Source organism: Grus americana, chromosome Z, assembly GCF_028858705.1.
Source record: "Grus americana isolate bGruAme1 chromosome Z, bGruAme1.mat, whole genome shotgun sequence".
NCBI lineage: Eukaryota > Metazoa > Chordata > Aves > Gruiformes > Gruidae > Grus > Grus americana.
In genome coordinates, this window is record NC_072891.1 from 86,983,347 (window position 1) to 87,005,036 (window position 21,690).

At 53.7% G+C, this 21,690-nt stretch overlaps 1 protein-coding gene across 4 annotated transcripts in view; it reads right to left on the reverse strand.

The window, feature by feature from the left end:
• The window catches only part of PAX5 (paired box 5), a 142,305-nt gene that overhangs the window by 6,891 nt on the left and 113,724 nt on the right, over positions 1 to 21,690 (reverse strand). For all 4 annotated transcript variants that reach the window (XM_054809635.1, XM_054809633.1, XM_054809632.1 and 1 more), the window contains one exon: positions 7,693 to 7,779. In XM_054809635.1, the coding sequence (XP_054665610.1) occupies positions 7,693 to 7,779 (87 nt within the window). The remainder of the gene's footprint in view (positions 1 to 7,692; positions 7,780 to 21,690) is intronic.

The window sequence follows — 21,690 nt, forward strand, 5'->3', positions numbered from 1 at the left end:
TAGTCCATATCACAGCTTTTGGAATGGACACTTAAGCCTCAAATTGATCAAGTTTATGCTCTATTTTTTGATTGAGTACATGCGTGACGCACCAGAAAGAACTACGCAGGCCAGGCCTTAAGCTTTGCAGATTGATGAATGCTGAGGCACTCATCTACCACGGCAAGGCCTGAAAAATATCAGCTATGACTTTGCTGCCCCACAGGGCTAAGTGCTGGTAGATTGGGTGATCACCAAAGGATCCCCTGGAACCTGGACGAGGATGAGGAAGAGTCTTTGACTTCAGATCAAAGAGATACCAATCTGTCCAGACAGCACCTGCTATTAAATGCATTCCAAGCGCACCAGAGAGGAAACCAACTCTGATTCGGCGTAAGAAAAGAGTCGGGCAAAAAATTTTTCAAGGTGCTGGCAGTTTGGTCTCCAGATCTCCAGCAGTTTGACATGCACGAGATGCAAGACATGCTGCAGGGTGGACGAAGCCCCTTGGAAGGACTCACTCGGACACGTGCGTCTGAGACCCCCAGGCAGGTCTGGATGAGCTACAAAGAGCCAACACGAGGGATGGCTCTGGAGCAAGCTGGGCCGTAGGGTCTGCTCTCACAAGTGATCCACCCAGGAGCTGCCAGCCATCCTGAACTCCCTGCCTTTACCCCACTTGGGACAGCAGCCCAGCAGACACAGTTGAGAGTCTTCACGACCAGGGATGTGACTTGTGATAGAGGGGGTAACTCCTGCAGCTTCAGCAAGGCAGAGGAGTGGGGCCCTCCAGGAGAAGGTGGTGCTACCAGACCTCAGTCGGGTCTAGGGACCCCTCAGCAAAGTATCGGTGGCAGCAAAGCCAAAGGTGCGTTTTCGCTTCCCACCTCGGACTTTGGCAAACCCTGCTCGGACAGGTCCGATGGCCGCCCAGCACCTGGGCATGGGCTGAGTGTGGCAGAGCCCTGGCTGCTCCACCACCATGGCCCCAGCACACCCTCTGGAGTGGGCAGCAGAACCTAGCCGGCATGCCCTGCTCTTCGCTGAGCCAAGGAGTCTCCGCCTGGGAGGCTGGAGAACCTCCTGGCCTCCCCTTCTCTTGCACAGCCTCCAGCTGAAGGCTTTGATGTTCACCCCAAAACAATCTGAGTGGTTGCTCAAGGGCTGCTGGTTCAAAACCCCAAGCACATAGTGAGAATCACATCCCCAGCCTCTAAGAGGAAGCCCATGGACATTTACTGTTAACCGTCGGCTCAGGATGGTGGTATAACTGCGACATGCAGGGCTTTCTCCGTGTTCTCCCCAAACCGGCCTCAGTGAGCTGCCTGGAGTGGATTCCAGGGCTGATGAAATAAGCCGTGCTGCCCGAGAAGACACCCTGAGGAGACAGCCCCGCCAACTGAAACACCTCCTGAAAGGACGGGCTCTTCCACCCCACCTCGCTGTTGTGGATCCTCTAGGATCCATCTCACAGGCAAGTCCCCCTGTTTCTTCTAGGCTGCTTTTGTCCTGAGTATTGCGTCAGGAAATCAGCTCGGGCTTCACCGCCAGCCTCCTGCTGCTCACTTCCAAGGCAGCACAAGCCAACGCGGCCGAAACACGGAACTCAGCCAACATCTGCTATTGCACGGTATGTGCAACACGCTCCTCGGCAGAGCCATGGAGAATAAACTTCTTTCTCACGAACAGAGTCCTACCGCAGCATGTGATACTCTGCTGCTGCAACACGATGGGTCAGAAACAATGGAGTTTGGCTACAGGAACGCGGCTTCTGCATCTGTCAGTGCTGTGGCAGCTTGTACACGGGGCAGGGGTCTGTGCTGTCCTCAGCGCCCCAGACATCCAAACTTAAATATTGTGCAAATCCGCTGCAAAGGGCTGGGTTTAAAGAAGACAAGCCAAGCTTCAGGACTGTGGTCCCAGTTGTCTGGAAGGGTTGTCTTACCATACACAAGAGTAATTCAAGACAGTTGCTGAAATCACTGGCCAGGCTAAGCATTTGGAAAGATGTTTGCAGAACTTCTAGGCAGGAGCCCATCTCACCTAGGTTTAGTAACTAAAAGGTAAGTATTTTAAGCCATAATCCATGGAGGCAAAGCAGATCCCTTCAGAGGGTCCTCATCCCATTTACACTTGCAGAAGTGCACAGCTGACAGCCTTGCGTTATCTGCTGAGGGCACCACAACTGATGTCCTGGGCTGGATGGATGCTTCTCTTCCAGATAACTGATGTCAGGTTAACAAGCCCCAGCCTCTGGAACCGTATTTCACAGAGTAGAATATTGGAAAGCTTCACAAGGACAGTGAACACCGTCCTCATGGGCACCCTAAAATAAACTGCGGTATATTGTGTATCCCAGCCAAACTCAAGCAATTAAAAACATGGCAGCCGTCCTTGGCCAAATGAGGCCGTCTTGAACGAGCAAAGCCAAACTGAACAGCTCACCAGACTCTGAAATGTGCCTGTCCTGCCAAGCTGGGGTTCTGGGGCTGTGCTCTGTAGCCAGTGAGCTGGGGGCCGCGCTCTCGGGGGTGCCCAGTTTGTCTGTCCGTGTCCCCTCACAGCCACTCCTGCTGCCCGGGAGCCCCCGGGGATCGTCCCTCGCTGAGGGGCAGGCAGCACCTCGCGGTAAAACACCGCACGGGCCACGAAGGGCCGGGTGGAACTGGGGTCCTGCCCCTCCGCATCACCAGGAGGTGGATGGGGAGCAGGGAGGTGGTGCCCAGCTCCCCGGTCTGACCGGCGGAGACACAGGTCCCTGCCGGCACCGGCACCGGCACCAGCCAAGGCAGCTCAGGCAAAGGGGTGGAAAATCCAGGGAAGGGACCCAGTGGCACCAAACCATTTCACCCTGACCCACGGAGCAAGGCGTGGGTCCCACCAGAGCTGGATGCACCGCTTCCTGAGGTTTTGGGGTAAAGGGCGGTCTTTTTGGGGTCAGGGTCTTCACCTTCCCCCTCCCTCTTCCTCCGCTGCTGTTCTGACTCAGTTACAGCTACCAAAGCCCAATATTTCTCTCATGCTTTCCAAAGGCCTTACACTTCTCTCAAGTTTGATTTTTCCAGTTTGCCTTTCAGCAGTGAAATCAAAAAAGCTTGTATTTACAGTGAAAAATGAAAACATCACATCACAAAGCATTCACTCTTCTTCCCTGTCACCAGGCCCCCATCCAGAACAGACTTGTCCGTCCTTCTGTCGTTTTCCCTTTCTAATTCATACTACCATCAATTTATTTCTTGACACGGTCATTTCTGCTGCCTACTTGTTCTCTAATCTTTCCACAGAAACCCGCAGAAGAACTGAATCTAATCCTAACTGACCGGCTCCAAGCCTTGCCCTCGCAGGACGCCACGCCGGCACCGGCAGCCGCAGCACCGCGCCAGCACACGGGGACCACGCCTGGGTGGGACCAGTGACGCCGCATCGAACGAAACCCACCACGAGCAGCGTCGAGCCGAATGCGATGAATAACAATGGTAAAGAAGTTATTGCAACAAGCCAGCACAAAATTGAATCGTTTTTCTTCGTTAGACTGCGTTGCTGTTTCCCGCTCTTGTGGTGAGCTGGCTCCACGCCGGTGCATGCCAGGACGCGCTGGCAGTGACGGACGGAGCCCCAGGCCCGCACGTGGCTGCTCTCCGCACACGTGTGTGCGCACCTCCATGTGCACCCCTGTACTGTACCGCTTGCAGGTCACTCGGGGGGAAAAAAAAAAAAGAAAAAAGATGGTCCCCCGTCCCGGGGCAGTCCCGGATGCTGGCGGGACTGAGCCACCCCACGCAGCAAAGGCCGACGTGCCCCCGCCGCAGCGCTGGTGCGGGTGTGGGGGCCACCGTGGCCAACGACCGGTCGGGAGAGCAGGAAGATGCCGCAGAGCTGCAGCAGATAACTGACTTCTTCTTCTGTCCCAGCTTCTGCCGGCCACTCTGGAGGACTGCGGGTTGGTTGTTCCCCTTCCACAACAGCTACAGGGCACGGCATTCGGGACTGCCCCGCAGAGCAGGGAGAACGGCCACCCATTTGCACCAGTGCCCGCGCCAGCTGGGGCCAACAAAGATGGGTTCCCGGTGCAGAGGAGTGGGCAGCACCGGGCAATGGGGAGCAGCCGGTGCTCTGCTGGGGCCAGACAGCCACCCCCACCACCCACACGCCAACAACACGGTCCTGCCTTCCCGTGGAGACACCGGCTCACGCCCCTCACTGCTGCTCCAGACCCATGGGACAAAGACCGGGGACTAACGACCAAAGCCTTTTCACCGTGCTCGTCTCTCTCTGTTCCTATTCTCTTTATTGCACCCAAAAATAATTTTTCAACCCAAGTATCCTTTCTTGCTGCCACTCGCAGATCACAGCATCTCTCCTTTTAGCTCCTTTGTACAGGTTAAGACCTGTGAAAGTCCCGGTGTGATTGCTGCGGTGCAATTCTTCCTTGCCAGCACAGGGAATTAATTGAACGTAGGTGCTGTTAAGTGCTTACAGTATTACACTTTCATCTCAGTGAAGGGAGCGGGACAGTAAAACAAACTGTGTCAGACCATGTACCAGTCCTGATTAATTTTGTCAAGGTTTCTGCTTTGAGGCTGATACTGCCAGAGCTTGCTCTCAGGAGAGAATTACTAAACGCACTCACGTATACTCCTGAGAAGAGTGGAAGCATCCTGGATATAGTTTAAATTAACCTCCTCTCCACCGCAGGTGCTCAGGCTCATCACACGGAGCCTTCTGGGTGTGCAAGGAGACTCGGAGCAGGATTTTAAGGCTCTGCCACAGATTCCTACTTGCCCTGAATTAGCAGTGGGGTCAGCAGGCACTAGGGAGAAGGGAGTGCAGGATCAGGCTCCCAGGCACACAGGCAGAGATAAGCAGGATCTTTGCAGGGCACAAGAGATGTGTCCGACCCACAGCTGACAGCCAAACACGGACCCATCCTCGCTCGGGTCCTACGGCTGTACCTGGACCTTGCAGCGTCTCCTGGAGCACCAGCTCGCCGGCCTTGTCCTCCAGCACTGTGTGCCACGGGCAAGCAGGCTGGGCTTCCCCACCTCGGTGTTGTGCCACGGACTTCTGCAATGCTGACTTCTAACAAATGCCTTTCCAAACCAACGACCATTTTGCTTTTGGTGCTTTTCTGACAGAGAGGCTTGAAATGAAAGGGAATCCCAAGGTTCGGCTCACCGAGACCTCACCGCCCAGCTCCTACATGGTGCCCGCGGGGCACTCGAGCAGCACAGGGACAGGCTACGCCAGCTCTCAACCAGCCCAGCAGTTCCTCAGCCGAACAGGTATTTTAAAACTACCAGCGGTCAAAGGGGATTCCCCCTCCAGAAAACTCCAGAACTCCCAGTTTTGTGACCAGGCTGAACTGGAACGGTAAGTTCACCCTTAGGACTCGCTGCAGAAGAAAAATTCCTAGTTCTATTTCTTTTTGATGGATCAGAACTTTCAGTCTTGTAACTCCAAATCAGTGTGTTATTGTACCCTCAAAGCAATATAACATTATCTGTGCAGCGACTGAGTCTGTGTTCACTAAAACATAAGATTTTGAAAATACCGAAACAAATTATTTTGAAGAGGATAAAACCAAGGAAGCTAAGATTATACATTTTAACAACTCCTGCCAGCAAAAAAATGCCAGCAGTGTTGTCATTATACTGTGAAACATTCCAGTTTCAATAAAGCTGCAGTTTCTGAAGGAAAATGGTAGCATCCAAATCTTTGTGCCCTTGCCTCATTTAAACACATGTTCACAGCATGCTGCTGAGTAAACACTGCTGCAGAAATCCTCGCCAGCCTGAGGCACGAGCCTTGCCGCAGGGAGCACGCCATCCTTTCAGCTGTGCTCATACGGTGCACCTCCCACACGGTCAAAGACGAGACAGAATTTGCCCCCAAAATGTATCATCCAAAAAAGAAATGAGAAAAGAGGAAAAACAGGAAAAAAAAGGGAATGAGCACAGGTAAAAGGTGACCTGGCAGCAAGTGGCTGGCTCCTCACCAGCCTCTGTTGTAAACTCTTCTCCTGACCCAGACCTGCCCATCTCCACCAGCTCTGGGGCACCACGGGGACGTACCCTGCCCTGCACCTTGCCAGCACACTCAGAGCTCATACAAGCTCGTCACCTCAAACGAAGAGCCGAGCAGGTCGCGGGCATGACCTGCTGCTGCCGGAGCCGAAGGGCCACTGCCCATCCCTGCGGGGCAGCGCGGTGCTCTGGGATGGCTTCAGGCTGGCTCCGGTGCGGCTCCGGTGCAGCTCTGAGGTGCATGTCCTCCCCCACGGAGGTGTGCACCCACAGGCGGGAGCGCGGTGTGCAGCCCAGAGCCTCGCCAAAAGCCCTCTCTCCACGGGGGAGGGCTGGGTTGGGGCTGGGTTTTCATTTATTTATAATATCATACCAGTTTCTTTACCAGTTTCCAAGCAAAATTTAAAAAGCCACCCAAAGCCTGGCTTCCCAGGCCTGTCCATGCAGCAGAGCTTTGCTAAAGCAGCTCTCCTGCTTCCAAAGGAGCTGCGAAATTAGAAATTAAGAAAGCGCAGCGCATGCTCTTCCTTCTGGCTAAAGCATCTTCTCCGCACGGCCAAGCCAAAATCCCGCAGGCGCTGCCGGCTGTGGCCATGGAAACTGCGGGTTTAAGCGCAGGGACTCCCCTGGCTTTGTGCAGCTATGCCCATCCATATTAGCTGGAGATCTGTCCGCTGATTTATGATGGAAGCGCTAACAAACCCTTAAATGTGGCACGGCAAATAGCAGCATTATACCAGCACCATGGCATGAGAGGCAGAGGCTGTCTATTGCTCCCCGAGGATTTGTTTAAGGACAAGAACCATGATGAATACAGCCTGGGTGGCTCAATTACATGGGGACTCAATTACTTAAAACAAAGAAACTGGATGAAAAAAGTATGACAAAAATTCAAAATTATTTCGCTGCTGGAGGTCACATATAACAGCCCTGTCATCCATAAATCTGGAAATCTCTAAGGCATGCTACTCCTGTGTTGAGAGATGACAATTAATTGGTATTTTACTTACCTCATCCATGCAAATTATGCAGGGAAAAATTCTAATTACTGCATGCTACATGTATATAAGGTCAAAGTGGGCCAGCTTTTGACAGTGGTGTAAAATGGATTATGTTTATCCTTCACATGAGGGCCATGATCCTGCATGAGCCATGGGGCTCCTGCCCCCCACCGCTTGTAGGGATGTGCCAGCGTCAGTGAGGCTGCTGTGGGGCGCAGCGGTCCCTTGCAGAGAAGGGATGGATGGGGCAAACGCACAAGTGGGGAGCAAACGCAACGCGAGGTCGGGGAGAAATGCAAAGTGCTTGAATGAGTTGAGAAACAACAGCGTGGGGCGTGACGGGGCTCGTGTTTGGCCATAAGCAACCTGGCACCCCAAGTTTTGTCTGAACAGGATTCCTTACCCTCAAAAAAATGGGGATCCTGCCTTCAGGCAACACGCTGTGTCTCTGGAAAGATTTTATGGGGCAGAAACGGGAAGACAAGAGGTTTGGGCAGGGGCTTCTTGCTGGCAAAGGGAACCAAGAGCATTTGTGTGCCCCGATGGAGACCTGCAGTCCTGCACGGGGGCCGAGCACAGGGACTCGGAACGCACCAGGAGACGCGTCCCGCCCACCCCAGCGGCGCACGATCACTGCCAGGTTGCACACGAGGCACACCTTGCACCGAGCCCCTGGGACGGCAACTTACCCAGGAGTCCAGGGTTGGGAAACCTCCAGGAGTCGTTGTATGTTGAATATTGTGGGTGGCTGTATGGGCTCCCAGAAAACTCGCTCCCTAAGTTAGAGAGAAAAAGACAAAAGAAAAGGTCATTTGATTTGAAATCGCCGTTACCATTGTGGGGGAAAGGAGCTCTTCAGTGCGTGCTGTGCTCCAGTGATGGCCTTAGGAAAAGCACTGCTGGCCACACTCTTTGAGGAAGGGCAATATGGGTGGGCGATTATTAAATAAAGAGGTTCAGCCATCTTTTACGCATCCTTTTTGTGCTGCAGCCCAGCCTTGATGAGCTGGTGGGATTTTCTCAGGCAGCCCGTGCTGCAGGAGCAAGACAGCGAGGAGGGATGGCGAGGACTCTGGGACACACCGACAGCGCTGGCCCTTGCCTCTACGGCCCTACAGCCCTCAGGGCAAGAAACACAACACGAGGACAGGGCTGCTCAGACAGCCTCTCTGCCGGCAGAAGGGGAACCAGCTAATCTTCTAGATACTGGATACCCTTCCCAGCCTCTCCAGGAGAACGTGGTCTTGGTGCCACACATCCGTCCATCACTTTAACCCAAGGAGAGGGATGCTTGCGTCAGTTTCAGATGGCGTTGAAACCCTCCAGACAAAGGCACAGAAAAGGCTCAAAGAGTTATTGCTATTTATCTCCTCTCCAGCTCCTGCTCTCCCCATCTGTTTGTTCTCTTCACATGTCACCTCCCGTTTCATACTTCAGCTGCAAGCTCTTCAAGACAGAGCCTTGCACCGTGGGGCTCTGACCCTGGGCAGCGCACCCGGCTCCACCACCATGCAAATACCAACACTGCTGCTGATTTATTAGGAAATCTTACACAAATGACAGTTTCCCGCTTTCCTCCTCTCTTTCCTCCTCCTCTCCTTCTCCCTCTCTCACACACGAATATACCCACACACAACACAGCACGGCGGCAGAAAGAGCGGGTTTCTTACGGCAAGAGGAGGAGAGGGCTGCAGCAAGATGCTCGCTGTGACCTTTGCCTGTTCTGGTCCTCGGCGCTGGCGTGGCCACCCCCAAACCCAGGGGCTGCTTTTAACCCAGCGGAGCAGCAGACCCCTGCCACCACATGTCCGGCGCCCTGGGCTCAGCACCCCCGGCCACCATGACCCACAGACCTGCCCTGGGGACCACGAGCAGGTCCCCGGGCCCGTGAGTAGCCTCCTCACTCAGGACACGGTTTTGTCAAGCTGCTGCCATGGCCCAGGGGAGAGGGGACGATGCTCTGGTCAAGGCGTCGTGACGCCTCTGTGCTGCCTGTCGGGGGGAGCTCTCGGCTCGGCAGCGCGGTGGGCTGCAATAGCCATGTAGTCCCAGCAGCCACTGTGGATGCTTGCAAATGTATTTTCTGCCAATACAGACGTAACACAGGTAGATGTGAAGATACAGGGTCGGGTCCAGCGTAGCTTGGTCTTCGCATGGTGCTGCTTCAGTAAAATCGAGCTGCCTCTCAGCCTGCACCAAAGGATGCCCATAAACACGCTGAACGTGCTGATGGCAAGAGCCGCCCATCACTGCGTTGCTCCGGGGGTCTCCATTAACACCCCTTCTCCGTTCCCCACAGCCCTTCGGACCCCTCGGACTGCACCCACCAGCCTTGAGCTGCTCTCTCCCCCCGGACCAGCATCCATGGACAGGGCAATGAGTCAAGATCTGAAGACAGCAGCAGCAAGTGCTTCCACACTCAGCACTTGCTGTTTTGGCCACATTTCTACACAAGCTCTGAGCAGGTTTTCATTACTGCTTCTAAGGAATGGCATTAATTCACCACGAGCCATGGAAAGCAGAGCGGCTTCCAAACCTCCCTTCCTGGTGAAGCACGTTGTATCTGCATTTCCCCTCTGCTCCCTGTCGTGGATGATAGATGACTTCAGTACCTGAAGGTTACCTCTGTCACCATGACCACTCTCAAAGAGTGAGGCATGGTGAAGCCAGCAGAGCCAGAAGAGCTGTCAGGAGCCACCCACGGTACCAGGAACCCTGGCAGAGGCATCCCTGTTGCCTTCCACCAGCCAGGGAGCAAGCCCCCTCCGGCAGGACACAGCAGCTCCTCTCTGGTCCCTTCTTCTGCCTCCCCACCGCTGCACCTGAGGGTGTCTGCTCAGCCAGAGTCCTCCCTGCTCACCCCTGTTCCCAAATCCCCTTGGCTTCCAGCAAGTCTCTGACCCGGCTCTGTCCTACCAACCCTGCAAAGCTCATGGGCAGCAAACTGGCTGGTGATGTCACGGGTGAGTGACATGATCTTCCCCAGTCCTTGAAGGCTCACGGCCAGGTCCTCCTTCCAGTGTGTGCTGCACAAAAATCCCTTCATGCTGTGGGTGCCCCTTCTCTGGGGAGAGGCTCACACACCACCTTCCCCAGTGGTTTCATTTCTTCCTTTCCACAGGGCAGCGAGGAAATGCAAAGATTTAGCCCTGCTTTAGTTGCACAAAACAGTCGCGCTGCCTGACCAACACGACACACATAAGGTGATGGGATGGAGTTTCACTGCCGCACCCTCCCCGGGAGCTGCAGGGTGCACAGACAGAGGGACAGGGTGGATAGGACAGACCCCGATCCCCACTGCAGGTCATTTGCACGGGGTGCGGAGTGGAGCCTGCCCAGCTCCTTGTGCACCGGTAGCACCCCAGGCTTTGAATGAGGCTTGCAGCGAGCTGCTGCATCCCTGCGAGAGCTGCGCCCCGAGGGAGGGCACGCGTACCCATCTGAGGGCAGGACAACCCCCATTTTCAGCTGTCCCACCACTGTCCCTCCCCTTCGCACCCGCCGCTCCCATCCTCCTGAGATTGCACGGACCCAGTCCGTCCCATGCCCACACTGCGCACGCCGCTGGGCAGGCAGCAGCGCTTTCCGAACGCTCATCAGCGCTGCGGCAGGGCTGCGGGTGGGAACGGGCTGACATTTCATTGTTTCATCCGCTCCTGCCTTGCTCTCCTCCCCCACCATCCCCACTGCCCTCCTCCCCACACTCACACAGACACACATCGTGGACCCTCTCTGGGGGATGCTCCGGTGCCTGTCAGGCTGAGGCTTCCAATTCTCTGTTTTTTATGCCTCAGTGGTCAGGGTGTCAAGCTCCTGCAGTACAGACCAGCCAGGAGCTCGAAGAGTCACTGAGCACCATCAGCTCGGTGACAGTATTGCTTGCTTCTTAACATACTCTGCATATCCATCAGCCTTGCAGGGGGAAAAAAAAAAAAAGAGAGAGAGAGAGAAGGGAGGCAGGAAGGAAAATGAGATAAAAGAAATACGAGAGAGGGGAGGGGAAAAGGAGAAGTGGGGGAGACAGTCTCAACCCTGCTACTACCATCGCAGCACTTGGGCAGACAAATGGTACAGCCATAAGTGAAACTAAGCTAGATGAATGAACGCTGCATGAATGCCTCGTGATTCTCACCAGATATTCCAAGGTCCATCAGCTACACTTCTTGACAGCCCTGCTTAGCGGCGAGCCCTCGCCCCATTCAAAAACACAACGAATCAGCTACCCGGGGACGCGCACACATGCACGGTGCGAGGAAGGGGTGGCAGTCGGGCCCATCCCTCCTTCACGTGAAATGTCAGCCCCCTCCTTAGTAATTCTGGCATCACTGAGACACAAAGACACCAAACCAAGGGCTTCTGCCAGAGGTAGCCCACCTCTCGCTGCAGACCTGACTCCAAGCTGCCGCCATGCTTTATGCGGCTGTAGCCCAAAGGGGGTCAGACCCTTCCGTCACCCCCAGAGGCAGAGGCGGAGGGGAGGAGGAAGAACGATTCCGAGTAACGCTGCTGCTACGAGGCAGCAGCAAGCCCTGGAGATGCCCTGCACCCCGAGGTGGTGGGACAGAGGCAAAGCCCCCTCGCCCACGAGGTGGCTGCAAACAGTGTCTGATGGTGGTGGATGGACCTTCTGCTGCAGTCAGAACAGCGTTATCCGTTCTGCAGCACTGCGTTGCCCGTTCTCCAGTGTTTTCTCTTGGGATTATCAACTCATGTTTACCGGTCTGTTTGGCTTTAAGGTAAGTTTCTTTTGTGATGCGCAAAGAAACTGAAAAGTGTGAGCTTAAAAATTTCAAGAACCAAGAGATGAAGACATTTCACGGTGTCTCTCAAACTGCCATGACTTCAGAGAACTGCCGGTGGTCGGGGGAGGATGCAGGCACCTCTGTGCACCGGTGCTGGACTCGGGGCAGGAGGGTGCTGGAAACCCTCCTCCCTCTCGAAAAGGCAGAAGGATGGGGCAGGTGCACAAAGCTTTGACAGAGGCTGTCCAGCCAACGTGTGGAGATCTCCCAGGATGGAGAAAGCCTGACCACTGCCACCATTCACCGCGTGGAGCCCCTGGCTGCAGTCCCATTAGGTAGCACAGTAGTAATGAACTTCTTTAGCCTTGTCTTCTTAGGACCGTGTGGCACTTAACACCAGCAGAAACCACCAGCCCAGGCAAACACGGAACATGCTTGTTACCCAGCTGCTGGTACCTCTGGACTGAAATGCAAAAATTTGAACAAGTACTCAGCAAAGAAGTTTTATATGTCACTTCCAAGTTCAACACATTGCTCTGGTCCCCAGAGATTCAGAAGACCTTGTGAATCAGAAGCTCCAGAGCCACTAGAGCTCAACCAGAACCAACCACCTACGTGAAGGAAGACATATGTTTGGACACTTTTCACTGCGTTTTCTCAGATATCAGGTTTTTACACATGCATTTGGGATGGCAAGAAGCCATCAGGACCACAGGCATGAACGGTTGTATCCTTATGATGGCTGCAGGTGATACAACAAACGTGCCTTCCTCCCTGTGAGCACCACGCGGCAGCTCCCGGTGAGCACCGTCGGGAGCCGCTGTGACCCAACAGGGAGAGCAACCACAACCCTGTGGCTGTGCCGTCCCTCCTCTGGACTCGTCCCAGCCGCTGGTTTTCTCCACCGGCAGAAGATTAAAACAAACCAGGAGAAACTGTGTTCAATAAATGCAAATGCATAAGGGATAAGAATGGAAGGTTGTGGGACAAAAATCAGAGTCTGGCCAGGAACAGCAACATCTTGCCCATTCCTGGTTGGGGTCCAGGGTAAATTTAAAAATCATCCGCTGTACTTGTCCCTAAGTTGGGCCATGCGGATGAACCCCTCTGCCCCTCCAGCCCGACGTCCCGGCAGGGGCTACCGGTGTCCCTACCTTTCCCTTGTGACACAGGACCTTACTGTAACTTTTTAAAATTAACATTCTCATGACTTTTATTTGTTCTCTATCGTTTTCTTTTGTGGAAGTAATCACATGGATCATAAATTTCTTCAGCGAATTCCAATAACAATCATTACCCTGGTAGCTAAGACATGCTTGACTGCATGGGGAGCAGGGCTAAAAAACACTGCCCCGAGCCACCCGAACGCACCCACGCAGCCTGCGTATCACCCGCTAACGACGCGAAGCAGCGGCTATCCAAACGCAACCTCGACATCCAGTACACAAAGGCCGCGTGTGCGACAGGGCCAGCATCACCTGCGCTGGAGGAGGATACAGACCAAGGGGCAGCAGCAGAAGTCGCTTCTCACCCACCGCCCGAGAGATTGCTTCATGACCCAGCAGCCCTGGGCAGCATCCCCGTAAGGTCAGAGTGACAAACAAGTGTGAGACGCCTTAGAAAAGAAGGAGAATGGTCTGGCCTCTCTGCAGAGAGCAACGGCGTATTTTTCCCTCAGTAAAGCGAATCTGCCTCTCCGCACCAAGCTGTCGTGGTGGTGCGAGGAAGGGGTCTGCGGCCCTGCCTGGAGAGCTGCATCCTCCGTGACCCACGGACCTCACTCCCTCGGAAGTCTTCTCCATGTACGGGGCAGCTGGGAAACACCTTGCAGTTAAAACTTGCTTTCACACAAAAGAGTGGTTTCACGTCACTAACACAGTTTTGTAAATTTGTGACAATTTTGACAAAATCCTTCAGTTAACAAGAGCTTAAAAGAGTTAAAAAGATGTTATCCAAACAAATCTTTTCTTCTTCTTTTAAATTCAGAGAGATGTTGAGTTTTCAAATTGAGTTCAGTAAGGCTAAAAAAAAAAAAAAATCCAATAATCTCAACTGGAAAACAAGGTCTATGTTCGAAGTAAAGTCCAAAGTAATTTTTATTGTCAGGGTTTGGGTTTTTTTGATCAAATCTTGGACTTTCTTCCAATTTTAACATTCATTAGCAACCAAGAGAATCAGTGATTTACACTGCTGTAATCTGTAAACATCAGCTGCATTTAACCTGGGGGACTATAAACCCAGGGCTTGCCGTGGGTTATCCACCAGTAATCTGCCAGGCCCTCTCCTGCTCCCTCACGTTTTCTTTGCGCGCAGAAGTCCCGCGGGACGGAGGATGTCAGTAACTCTGCCTTCTGCTCCATGCGCCAAGCACACCGCGACGTTAACCTGCCTGCTCCGGACCAGGCACAGAGCCGTCCACATGCTACAATAACAGAAGTCCAAAAAGGGGAAAACTAGCAAAATACAGCCATACTGAAACAAAACGTGTTTTGGAAACACTGTTCCTCCTGGGAAGAAGCTGAGCAGGAAAATAAACTATATGTTGCAAAAGCCCATCACGTTCTACCCAACTTATCTCAGTGAAAAAAACCCAGGGTGACAACCAGCAAAAGCCCCAGGACACGCAGGCAGGATTCACAGGCCGGTCTTTGAAGGGCAGGTCGGGAAATTTTGTCGAGATCGGATTATCAGAAACCGCGCCAGGAGGAATGACAGGTCCAAGACTTGAGGGCGATGGCTGCTGCAGCGAGACCCCTCTGGGAGGGAACGGCAGCCGGGGCCGGGGGTCCGCACGTCCGTCGCAGGTGGTGATGCCGCCCCACGGGAAGGCAGCCCCAGGCCTGTCCTCCTGCCCGCCAGCCGCGGTTCACACCCGACCTGCGCCGGCAGCGCAAGGGCAGCGGGGCGGCGGGCACGGACCAGGCACCGTGCTCTTCCTGCTCCCCTAGGACGTACCCGCCGCTGGAGCGTGCCACCAGCCCCCGGATCTCCCTTCGGGGACGGTGGCCGAGCCCCCGGGAGCTGCAGGACTCCCTGGGGGATTTGCTCCCACACAGAGCCCAGCGTCCTCCCGGCACACGGCTACTGCCCACCCCCGCCCCACCGGCGTCCGACGGAGGATGCCGGCAGGACCGGAGGAGGCTCCGCATCACGCACCCCCCGAGCTCACAAAACGCCGGGGCCGGCGTGGTTTGTAGCTGGAAGGAGCTTTAATGAAAAAGAAACGTTTCACAAGGGGACTGAAAAATGCTAATTTTGGTAAATCTCTTCAATGAGCAGTTTTGAAAGAAGAAAGTTGCTTGTCAAACCACCTGAGATCCTCTGCTCCCAGTCTCTGGACCCTTGGTTACCTGGTGTATCCAGCAATTTATCTATTCCCAAAGGAAAGAAGTGAATAAAGCATTAATAAATGGAAAAGGGGAAATGATTTCTGCACAATTAATTATTTTTTTTTTTTAGGATGTAATAGAAAGTGATAGATTTCAGCAAAAGTACAGTTCTCACAAATGATTTTTAAGTAAAACTTTCCTTACACAGAATGAAATCTTCACTTTTTGATTTTCAATGAGAAAAAAAGAGACGAGCAGCAAGTTCTGAGCCCACCAAGCATCTACCTGTGTTCTTTAAACATAATACAATAAAACTATGTCAGAAATTTCATCCAGCTGTAGCCAAGGCAGAGCCCCTGGCGGTGCCAGGTACTGCAGGAGCCCAGCTGACCAAGAATACACAGTCACTCACAGGATAACACGTAGCGCAATTAATGCCATGCAATTAACTAGACAGTGTCTGTACCGCTCGTTGAAAGAAGCGCCAGGAAATGTGGCGATAACTCTTAATTGCACGGGCAGCAGTGTAAGCAGCACCCTGCCTCCGTGGCTGAGCACCCACAACCCCCTCCTGAGAACAAACCTGAACAAACAGTGAAATACATTTTGCTTGTTAAAGCTCATTTTTCTCCCAAAAGCAGGAGGAGCATCCTGCTGGCTGGAACCCCCGAATGCTTCCCACACCCTTCATGCTCAGTCACCTACAGACACTGTCGCAGCAACCCGCCTGGATGGACGAGGTGATGCTGGGGGACAAATCCAGCTTCGAGCAGGGGACGGGGTCTGCTCCGTTAGCAGGTGGGGCATCGCGCTCGGGTCCAGCAGCGAGGGTACGGGGAGCCCGTCACCACCAGCGGGCTCGGGCACCGCTCTCCTGGGATGTCGGGGGCCGCGCCATCGGCAGCGAGGCACCGAGGGTGCACGTGCAGAAATGCAGCCCATGCGTGCGGGCAGACACGCACCAACAGAGATCTGCCCACGTGCACACACGGGTTCGTGCATACTCCTTACATATTTAGGGAAACAGGCTTGTAAATGCACTGGTAAATCCACTGCATGACTCCAGCGGATGAAGAGATCGGTGGTTATCTTCTACGACCCCTTCCACCACTACACTTACATATCCAGCTCATGCCCGTAATGTCCTGTAGTCATTGATTAACCCTTCAATGAACGGTGGAGGTGCCACCATCACCCCAACTTTCACATGTGTGATTTTAAAAACTACTTTAGTCTGTACACTGGCTCATTTTTCCTACATGTCAGCCGAGCAGAGGTTTATTGCAGCTGCAGCTGGAAGGCACTTGGTCACATTCAGACATCTCTCCAAAGTTCCCAGTCCCACCAAGACTACCAATTAACGTCTAATGAAGGTTCTCTATAATTTTATGATCATACAGATTGGGCAGTATTTCCCCCTTATTTTATCTTTATATTAACTAGTATCTGCTCAAAGATGTACGATTTTACTTATAACGGTTCTGAGTAGGTTGTCGTATTTTAAGAAAACAGTAACATGCAGATTTTTGTAACACTACCTTATTTCCAAGAAGCTACAAGGCACAGAAATCCCATCAATGACTAATGAGTTGTGGGTTAAGGTGGACGTACCTTGCTGTGAAGTCACTGTACTATTCTCGACCCGTGCTGCCTGCCATAAAATTTTAATGCTGCTTCTGACATATTTATGAAATACCTCACCTAGTCTTTGCAGGATGACAAAAAGATTTACATCTGCAATTACTGCAAGCACATAGGTTTTAGCTATGCACTTTAAACTTTTGTACACAAAGGTATTTAACTTTAATACAACAAAGGTAGGTGGTGCCACAGAGCAACCATATTGGAACTGCATTAGGAGAGATTTATCTCCTTGTACCGGGAGGACAACTGCCCAACTCATCCGCATAGGAGATGGCATTGCAATTAATGACAACGAGGAATTTACCCCTTCCATCCCCCGGCTCCCACCGGCAGAGTCACCTGCCCTCTCCACCAGCCTGTTGGGACGCCGGGCAGACCCAGCAGCGAGAAGCCGCGCCGCTGGCGATACCAAGCCCGGCAAGCATCGCATGGGGCCGCGCACGGGGCCTCGGCGCTGGCGCTGCCGGACACGGGGCTGGGACCGCGGTGCCGCTCGGTGCCTGCGCTGCAGCTGCTCGCCCCAACCAGCTCATGGCTCTCCCCAAGCCCAGTCTGTGGGGCTGCCGACGACCTTTGCAAAGCCCCATTTCACCCTGCGCCCCAGAAAGGCGAGGGACACGGGGTGGACGAGGGGCACGGAGCACCCTCCATCCATGCAGGACGTCTCTCGCTCCCTGCCCTTGCGCCCCGGCTGCCCAGGGCTGCACGTCTGCAAGGGCACGCACCGTCTCGCCTTCTCTGCTGGGGACCGGCCGGCTGGTAGCACAGGTGGGATGCAAAGGAAAACCGTCTCGCAGGAAGTATCAGACTTTACAACACAGTTTCATCCCAAATTGGTGGAAAAAGTGCCAAGAAGTATCTTGTGAGATTAAATTCTCCAAACTATGTAACGGGAATGTTGTGTTTGGTTCAGATGAAAATATTCCACTCCATGCTTTGTCCTGACTTTAGCCTTTTCATAATTTCAGCCTTTATAATGATAATGTAATGTGTAGTTACTTCCAGGAATTACACAAGTAATTTAGCTAGTAGCAGAAGTAGATATAATGTTACGAGCCATAATAACATAGCTACAGTGTGGAAATTGGGAAGGCTGGGAATTAAGCATTTCGGTAGCTTGATTAACGTATGTTGCTGCTGACATGGAAACAGTCTTCAATTATCTGCAAACGCAGGTGCGAACGGGGGCAGGAAAGCATCTGCATGGCTGAGGGAGCATCCTCCCACACCGGCATCTTCTCAGGCATCCCGCTGGTGTCCCCATCCTCGGTGATGGGCTCAGACCATGCCGGGGGCCGGCTGCGGCTCAGCTGGGACCAGGCAGCGGCTCCAGCTATGCCAGGCGACGGCCGGGTCCTGCTCTTTCAGCTGAGGTGGCAGCACCTTCGATGGACAGAAACGTGTCTTGTCCTCATGTAAACCCCCTGCGAGGACGAGCGCGCTCAGCTGAGCTGCTCAACACCTCGGCATCTCAGCCCTTCTGCCTGCAGGACCAGGCTTTCAGCTGGACTCCAGGCTTCAGCCACCCCTGGACTGCGGCTTGAGCACATCAGCAGGGTCTGCCTTCCCCCTCCCGTTTCTTCTGTCATCGTGGGGAGCTTGTGCAAGCTCTGAAATGCAGAGATGCAGAGACACGGCCCCAGCAGAGATGTCAGTTTTTCTTTCTGACACCAAACACAATGCAAATGAATGCCTGAGTGACAGAAGACAGATAATTTCTCACTTGATTTTCATGGCACTGCTTTGGTTTTACACCACATCCACGTTACAGTCATCCTTTTAATGCAGAGAAAAAACATGTCAGCCAATCTCAGGTCAATCTCCGGGAGCACGGCAGCTCAGTCCTCCGGCAGGACGGACACTCTGCTGGCAAATGTTTTTAGCCAAATCCGTTCCCAAGCAGTCTGCAGCCGCTTATCCTGGCCTCATACAGCTCAGCCAGCCAAAAATCGTGCCGAGGATGAGGACACACGGGGGGGGGGAAGGGAGGACGGACGGGCGCCTCGTCCCAGGCGCAGCAGGCTGATGCTCAAGGACACCGTGGCTGCCATGGCACATCTCCTGGAGGGACCCGCGCCTCCCCGTGCATCCCAACAGCCCAGGGCACACCTCCACGGGACCAGAGTCCTCGCCGAGGGCTGGCATTACATCTCCTGACTTCAGGCAACGTGCAAGATGGAACACTAGACAGCCTGGGCTGAGGCGGCTCTTCTGTGCTGAAGGAGGCTGGTAGGAGGACGAGAAGACGGGGCAGCATCTTCAGCCCACGCCCAGCGCCTCTCACCGACACAGCAAGCAGCCCTTCTCCCACCTGGGCACTGCTTATCCCACCGGGGACGCCGGCAGAATATTTATTCTGTGGCAAAGCTTCTGTGTGGCGAAGCAACCTTTGCTGCTGCTACCTGAGACTGATGGGATCTGGTGCATGTGCTGCTAAACAGAGATCAAGTCAGGACCAGAGTGCTGATTTTAGCCTTTTTATGTAGGAATTAAGGGGGTTACGTTTAAATTTCCCAGCTCACTCTGCAGTCAGTGCAGAGCCTGATCCCAAATCTACTGCAATCACAGGTGACAGATGACTTACTTGCAATCAAAGTGCCTCAGGGCCATATTTGCTGCTAGAAATAAGTGAATGCATCCTTCTTTCTGGAGACTTCTCACTTCACCATCCAGGCTGTCCCTCTTCTCCTGGCACAGCCAGAGAGTCCGTGAGCAGGGCACGCAGGAGACATGTCCCCAGGCTCTTCCCACCTGCACCCCTCCGAGCAGGGGTTTGCACCTGCCCAACATTGGTGCACACACAACAGTTTTACAACACAAACACCTCTTGCTACAGTTTGAGGGCCTCCACTTTAAAACTTTTTTTTTTTTTTCCTTTCAGAGGAAAGTTGTGCTGTGGAAATGGTGTGGTCCTTGGAGCGCCTTCCTTCATTTTTACTACAGCATGTCATTTTGCTTAAAATTTTTCTCTTAATTTGGTTTTCTTTCCATCACCCCATTTTGTTTCTTTTGCACTGATCATATTACATTGCATTGTACTGCATTGCAATCTATGGTAAAGTCCTGGCATTTTCACTTGTTTTGATAGTCTCGATGTGTCCAGAAACTCCTGGAAAGAGAATACTCAATTCTCAAAATATCTTATTTCATTTTATGCCATAGACATCAGTTCTGAGCATTGGAGTTTACCACAGGGCATACGTTCTATGTTCAAACAGTCCTTAACTGCAAACAAACTCCCTCCAGCGATCACCTCACCGAAATCAAACCTACAGTCTCAGAAAACCAGCGAGTGGGAAAAATGCTGAATTCAGAAGTAACGCTCTGCAGGAGAATGGCTGCAACCCTCCCTCCCCCAGAAAACCCCTCTGCACCGGTCATCCTGCAGCAGCAAAGGGAGGATGTGGGGATCCAGCGGTGCCTGGGCGCAGGACCGGGTCTCCAGTGTTCCCCTGTGCACGCTGGAGACATCCAGTTCATCACAGGACAACCTGGCAAGTGCTTCCTAACGCCACGGACCTGGGCAGATGTCGATCCCCTCAGGCCGTCTGTCCCCCAGATCTGGGCTTGGGATGGCGCGTCAGAAGCCGCCCCTCCGCGGGGTGCCCCAGGTGGGCAGCAGACGGGCTAGCCAGGGTCTAACGCCCGGCAGAAAAGAAGCTGCGCCCTCCCCAGCACCCACCAAACAACGAAGCCCTGGGTCGTCGGGCCGTGGACCTCAGATGTGACGGGAATACGGACTCTGCTCTCTGACCACCGATACCGGCTGCTGCCTTCGGGGTGACACCACGCACGCACGGCGCGGTGCAGCAGGAAAGCAGCAGCCACGTCACAACTCCTGCGCACGGACACAGCGGGCCATGAAGCGCTTTCCACTCCGCTCACTTTGGGGATCTCGGCGCTTGCTCATAGTCGAACGCAGTTTGTCAGGAAACTGCCTGACTGATTTTGGTGGCACGTGAGGCGCAGAGCTGCTCCGGCGCCGATCCGCCACTGGCAGCCGTGCCAGCTGCCGCGCACACCACAGTGCTCAAAGCTCCGGCGCCTGGCTGTTCATAACCGCGATGCTTTTCTAATCTCCAGTTTTTTTAAACTCTGGGTACTGACATAACACAAGGAGACACAAGTGTAAAAAAGCTGAATGCCCAGAAATGATAAAGCATTTTGTGTGCTCTCACATGGCTGTTTCTCTGGTCTGAGAAGCCTCATCACGAGCAAGGGGGTTGAGTTCAGCCCCTCGAGCACAAGCTGATCCGGGTCAGCTCCAGCCATGCTTTCCCAGCTCAGAGGCAATGCTTCTGCGCGGCTCAGGACCCCGGGCACCTTAACCGGCTTTTCGGTGCTCTGCTTCACTAATGCGAACCACGACTTCCCAAAATCAGAACTAATTTAGACCTCATGGCTTTCTAAATACAGTTAGCTTTTTCTTGTCGTGCTTCCACCAACGGACAGCTGCCAATAATGACAAAACCAGAGCAAACGGGAGGGGACCCATGGAGGGCAGAGGATGCAGCAGCATGCCTCACCCGTGGCACGCCATGTCCCGGCTGGACACCGAGCTCTCACCGCCGGCACGCCGGGTGTGCATCACCTGGGGAGCTGCTGTCACCGCTGGTCTTGAGACCGGGCAGACAGCGATCTGTTAGGGAACCCCTCCTAAAGCTGTTCCTGCCTTCCCGGAGGAGGAGGAGGATGGAGGTGCAGCCTGCAGCCCCACATGCAGAGGGGAGGTCCTTGGTGCCCAGAGCAGACCCTGGGAGCTGCCTTGGTTGGGGGGGAACGGACCCTGCGTGGGGTGAGCTCTGCCAACCAGCCCCACTTCGGGCAGTTCCCAGTGCCAGGTCCTACAGGGCTAATGCAATTAATGAGCAAACTTCTAACACATTTCATCTACAAGCACCTCATATTTAAATTTTTGTCTCCAGGTATTTTGGGGCAGAGACTTATGTTTGTTGTAGCTGCCAGCATGATG